The 6,577-nt window shown below is 37.3% G+C and overlaps 1 protein-coding gene across 11 annotated transcripts in view; it reads right to left on the reverse strand.

Moving 5' to 3' along the window:
• Positions 1-4,696, reverse strand: part of clybl (citrate lyase beta like) — a 172,121-nt gene extending 167,425 nt beyond the window's left edge. For all 11 annotated transcript variants that reach the window (XR_003052205.1, XR_003052204.1, XR_003052203.1 and 8 more), the window contains exon 1: positions 4,579-4,696. Coding sequence is in view for 7 of the 11 variants with exons in the window: in XM_017039806.2 (XP_016895295.1) it covers positions 4,579-4,622 (44 nt within the window). In the remaining 4 variants the exon portion in view is untranslated. The remainder of the gene's footprint in view (positions 1-4,578) is intronic.
• Between the last annotated feature and the right edge of the window lie 1,881 nt (positions 4,697-6,577).

Genomic DNA, 6,577 nt, shown 5'->3' on the forward strand with positions numbered 1-6,577 from the left:
ACATCTTTATGTGTTCATGGTGATGACCCAATCCCCAACACACAGGCACATATACACACACATCTTGCTGATACTATGTAAACTTCTTTAAAGTTACACTGCTAGTGAGAAATATAGTTGTCCTTAAGATGTAGATCGAAAAGCCAACCAGACAAAATCATATCATCAAGCCAATTAAGGTCATGAATAAGATACAGCCCACGTAGATGAACACATCAGGAAACCAAGTCTATCGAGAGGCTACCTCTGTAGCAAAGCCATTGTTTTGGTGGATTAGCCAGTCCAGCATGCTGCACTTTACAGACAAACAGAAAGATGGATGGACTATGTTATATATTTTTTTCTCTATTCTCTATTTTTAGCCCAGTCCTTCAATGTTGCTCTTCAATGAAAAAATTGGAGATGTCAGCCGGCCTACGTAGCTCAGTCGAAATCTCAAAAACCAACATCAAGAACAGGACACCAGGCATTACATTCCAGAAGAATCATTTCATCAAATCACTTGCACAACCATGAAAGCAGAAAGACAAGCTCATCTTTTTGTTTTTATTGAAAACAGAGAATATTTCCTCAGCTTTTTATTCAATACGACCACCATGTTTCAATTCTAAACCACATAAACGACCCATTAGCCAAGTCCACCCCATGTTTCTTGAACAGAATTCTTTGGTTGCATTGTTCACACATTCCTTGCGGGCCGTGTTTTTACAGATGTGAGTCCATGTGTGTGTTTGGGTGTTCTAAAATATCCCGCTCTGAAGGCGAAGATGTGCCGTTGATCAAAGGCTTCAGTACTTGAACATATACACTTGTTTGGATTGTATTTTTCCCTATGGGGATACAGGGTAACATATCCATCTGTTGGCTGTATGAACCTACCATGGTCAGTGCTGGGACAAGTGTAGGCCCCGTCTTCTCTCCCTCCCACCGATGCTCCCTCAGTTACGTTTACTCAGCTGGCCAGTTACTATGCGGTTTGTTTTTACCCAGCAACATGTGTTAACTTAATGCTCTGTAACAGATTTCAAAGGCAAGATTAGCCAGGTCAACATCAAGTAATACAACGATTTATTGATTCCTTGTCTTTAAACTATAGCAAAAAAAATGACCCTTATTAACAGTGTTGTAAAGAAAATCATTATATGCAGGTATTACAAAGTTTGCATTTAGCCCGGCAAAGGCAATCCTGTTTTTTTCAACATTCTAGCTAAAGTTATCCACATATCCCTGTATTAAATATTTATCTGCAATATAAGAAGAGAACAAATGTTAATGTCCTTTGTCCTTCAAAGACAGTTCTTCATAAAAAAACCCTACATATCAACATTACCTCTCGTATCCTTAACCCTCAAAGATTTTTTATATGTAAAAAAAATAATAATCTAAAGCCTGCTCATTGAGATATAAAGGCCAAGAATGTGTCAAGTTTTACTTGATAAGCCAATATGTGGTTAAAACACAACAAAGACGACAAGGTTACTTTGCAAACCTCATCCTCACACAGCTGTAGAATTTGGTTACAAAGTTCTTGTGGTTGTTTTTACAAATGATTGGATTATGGCCACACACCTCAACCTCAGCTTCCACCACCAATCAACAAGGAAATGAGGTGTCAACACACTGGTGTTTACTCAGCACTCATTTATTTTTCTACCAGAAGCCAAAGTCGCTTCGACCCCAGAAGTCACCAGATGAGCAAAGGGATTTTCTTTCAGGCACCACTTGTTTCTCAGAGCACCAAAAAAAAAAAAAAAAAAAAAAAAAAACAAGAAACTTGGGGAAGTAAAGTAAAATGTCCCTGCTATAAAAATAATACCCTCATTGCAAATTAACCAGATTACTGTGAAATGTCTAATGAAGTTTTAATGACCCTTTGTGTTAATATTAGGAAAGTGTAATATTACAATTGCATATTAAGAGTCCAACTTGTCTAGCCTTTAATTGCATTCACAACTGAGAAGATGGGGCTGTTAAATGTCAGGCTGTGCGTCCATATGACCAAGCTAAAGGAACAAGTAATGGGAAGACACCAGGAAGTCTGTAATGCTTCCAGTCAGCATGAAGTGCCATCAAAACAAAATTCTGCACAGTAGCTGCTGCTTTAAAACAACTGAAGCAATTGAAAATCCCCCCATCCCAATTTATGCCAAAATGCCCCTTTATAAACATTTTAGCTCGACTGCCAAGTGTCTGCGCTGCTTTATGCTTCTTCTCTTAATTGAAAACGTTATAGGGGTGCATTACACTTGAGGGCTTTATAAGCTGTGCTATAAAGCCCTAGCAGGCCCTGAGAGGGGAAACTGCCCATTAACTTATAAAGCCCAGGCCTCGGCTCTCTTAATTGACAACCTCTAGGCTACTTTCATCACTTGTCGACTTCACAGAGGCAGTCAATGTTTCCTCCAGGATGCTGTTGCATCTTTGACACAAGGGTGTTTGTGACAAAGAGCAGTCTAACGCCAATACCAGGGCAAAGGCTCAAGGCTGTCCATAAAACAAGCGCACACATTCCTCTCCTTGCTGCAGCCGCCTGACAGGGTCTGCATTAAACTGTGAATGGACCAACTCCTCCCAAAAGCACCAGCTAAGATGAATGATGATCTGTAGATTTCATATGACTTAGCTTTAAATAGGTCCACACAGTCCATGATGTAATAATCATTCTAAATGCTGTGATTTGGACTGTTTGTAAAAAAAAAAAAAAAAAAAGCAATACTAAGTTAAAGGAGCACTAACTGAGAAAACAGTTTGTGTGTTAAGTGTCAAGGCTGTTACTAAGCACACTCACCTATCTCATCTATAAAACCTATGTGGAAGTAAATAAATAAATAAATAAAAAGGTAATTAGCCAACTTCGTACCATTTGTCACAGGGTCTCAAGAGCTAGACCGGACTGATTTGGCTTTCTTAAAATATTTAATTGAGTTTGTTAGTAATACAGGAAACACACTCTAAATTAAACCAACAAATTTCAAATTTAATTTAATGCATTGAAGAAATAACCAGTAACCTCCTCATCATGCAGAGACATAAAGCCGTTCACAGTCTGACTCATGGTAGTCAATTATGATTTAGTCTGACTCATAATTGACTCATGGTAGTCAATTATGATTTAGAGAACATTTCTAGTGTACATGTTTATAGTGTCACTGTGTTTGAGCTACATTATTATTTACATCTAGAATTTAATTATTTAACAAATATTATTGTATCATTGTGCCATCAACGTCTGTGTGAATTCAGTGACTCACATTAACAATATTTATTCTCAGTGCAACTAAATGAGGAAGAAATGAGGAAGGACACAAACACCCTGCTCCATTCTGGACTAAAGGCCCGGTTTTCAACATTCCACCAAACAACACAACCAATGACACAGTGAACAACCATGTCAGCTGATTTTTGTTTACACACAAAGCAGTTTTTTCATGCCACTGTTCAGTGAAGGTCCACACTATTCTAACTCTGATTGGCTGACCTCACTTTGACCAATCTCAGCCTTGCTGCCCTGAACCAAACCAAGACAATGACAAGATAAGACAGTGAATATAAGTTTCAATGAGCATATAGTGCCCTCTGCTGAATTAAGTTGTAAAAAGTTTGCATAGATAGCGTAGAAGTGGAGGTATATTTAACAGTGACTTGTACAAGACTGGACATTGATAACCCATAAAAACAAAACAATACAAAGTTGATGTGAGTGATACAAGGCCACAAAACTTTCCAATAGAAACTGAAAAGAAAACCCAGTAATAGTAATTATTACCATGAACTTATTTGAAGCTAAATCATAATATTTTAAACAATAGATTTCAGTTTTTCTGCATTTTTCAGTTTGTAAATAACATTTGGCAGAGACATAAAAAGTTATTATAGCCAGCAGAAAGAAAAATATACTTTGTACAGGAATAATAACGTAAGGTTTTCTCTTAATTTTAATCATATTATTCAGATTCAGTAATCTTTGCAGTTTTTATAAATTATATTGCATTGGCCTTTCACAAAACAACTAATGAAGGGGTGTCAAACTCATTTTGGTTCAGGGGCCACATAACTAAATGTCAAGTGGACCAGACCAGCACAACCATAAGATATTACCTATAAAGATCATTAAGCCCATGTTTTTCCCTTTTTCCTTGCAAAGAAGTATAAGCGTATTAGAAAATCTTTATATTTAATGAAATATCATTTTTCAATTATGCAAATTAAGTGTGTGCTTTTTCTACTTTCAGCTAGTCTATTTTGGATTTTTTTCTGTTGTTAAAGATGTTTTCATTAGTACTACCGACAGATTGCTGGACAACACGTGTAGTCAACAATGCTTTAGTAATACACTGCCCAAATATTGTTGAATGACATTCAGATATCTGGAAAATATTGTTAAGTGTTAATTTGAAACAGAACAAACACTGGTTTCGTGGAGACAGTGCTGCTGCTGTGATATCTACGTCGTTGTCATTTAACACAAACGTACTAAGTCAAAATAAAAATGAACGCGCGTCAATATTTAATTTTCAGAGAACATAAAGTGTTCATAAGTGTACTTGGAGAAAGGGAAACATAGAAACGTAAACTTACTGTGGGAGAAGTCGTCTCACAGACATGGTAACGTGCGCCGCCATGTTTCCCTCAATGACGTGTCAAAGACACGTACGGCCATTGGCGGCCCAAGTACTTCCTGGCTGTTGTCTGAGCGATATTATTGGTTACCTTTAAAAAGCGTCGGACGGTGGGAACCATCAAGCACATGGGGAGGTAAACAGAGAGTGTAGGGAGAATGAAATTGAACTACAACAAAGTCAATATAGATCCCTAAATTAAAATAAAATAAATTATTCTTTTAGAATAATATAATTTTAAAAAATAGTACATTATATTAAATGACGCACAATCAATTTTATTATATTTTATTAAATTTGAAATAAATTAAGATGTAATCGGATTTGCATGTAACAAATGTTTGACATCTTTCCAAGAAATATTCACGTCTGTTGTTATTTTTAATCGATTTTGCCGTCACAGATGGTCTCTGTCTAGGATGACTCTGGTGTCCTTCTGCTCTATGAGACAGAAGGGACAGAGACAGGCACAGTCTTCCCAATGAAGCAGGGATCAAAAGAAGGGAGAGAAGAGAGATTCGAGCACACAGCACGTCACCCCAGGGGCTCTCTCTCACAGCAGTGGTGAATTACTACCACTACCATCAGCCAGGTCCAAGTGTGGTGCACAAATGACACGCAATATTTGCCATGATTAAGTCAGCAGGGGATTTGCTCCAAATGTCAGCGTTCAGAGGACAGCCATCGGGTTGCTGGTATATTTAAATGTCCATGTGCTCCTGTACTTCACTGTACTTTATGGAGTGTTGTGGGGTCAAAGGTTTTTCGGTGGCTGAAATTTTAATCACAAGGAGTATATGATGCTTTGCCTCACATGGTGACAGTTTGGTTTTTAGAATTACATTGCACATATTTTGTATTATTTATTCAACTAATATTTGATTTAATTAAAATCCAATTTTAAAGTCCTTATCTTTTTTTGAGTAGAAATAGCCATAGTTGGCTAAATGTAGAAAAAACATAGGCCAAGGACTAGGAGGGAATTTAAGAAAAGGTAAAAAAAATCAGTTATAAATGGCAGTTATAGCAACTAAAGCTGAGAGTGAAGAAACCCCAGCAGGAAATATAGATAACAAAATGCTTACAGTTTCAAAAAGTTGTAAAAGCCATAAGTCACACCAAATTAAGCCCATGCAAATAAAACCACCTGAATATATCTAAAACTCAGCAAGTCAATCTGCTCAAGCTTTAGGTATAATTGGTAGACTGTTCTTACTTGTACTTTCATTATTTGCTGGTTTTACAGTTATCTGCATTTGATCATTTAACATTATCATGAACTTGCTGCCCCTGAGTAGATCCCAGAATGTGTTGCCCAGTGCAGACTTTATTTCTAAGAAACTGAGGCTTATTGCACATCAGTCCCTACATGGGATAAAAAATGCAATGGAGTTTGAAAAATTCCATTTATGGGTTACTTGGAAACTCTTCCTTTCACTCTCTCTTCCGTTCATCGAACACAATTGTTGTCTACTAATCCAGTTTTGATAGCATTTGGCACACTTTCTGTGGATCACAGCAAGATGCTTAACTTCCATTCTGGTCTCCCGTAGGAACCTTCTGAGCCCGAGAAAGCAGCCGACACCAGGTCGCGCCAGAGCTGGGGGTTTCTTAGTGTCTTCACAGGGCACAGAAAATTATTTTTTCATTCAAGTCGCCCCCTTTGCCACAGCAACACACAGACACACACACACAAGGGTGCATAACATTACTAACCCTATTTCTAGAAAAGTCACCAACAAACAATTCTGCTTTTTAAACCAAATTTAAAAATACCCGTCTGCAACAGACTGAAAAAACATAGATACAGTAAAAGTGATTCTTGCCTTTCTATTTAATGCCAGCAAAAATCAGCCATAACAAAAGACCTTTCACCTTTTCAAATAAACAACGTTTTAGCTGATTTTCAGTCAAAAATAGTCTTTTAAAAAGCTGCTGAATGTGCATGAACTTTGACC

Source organism: Cynoglossus semilaevis, chromosome 16, assembly GCF_000523025.1.
Source record: "Cynoglossus semilaevis isolate Cse_v1.0 chromosome 16, Cse_v1.0, whole genome shotgun sequence".
Lineage (NCBI taxonomy): Eukaryota > Metazoa > Chordata > Actinopteri > Pleuronectiformes > Cynoglossidae > Cynoglossus > Cynoglossus semilaevis.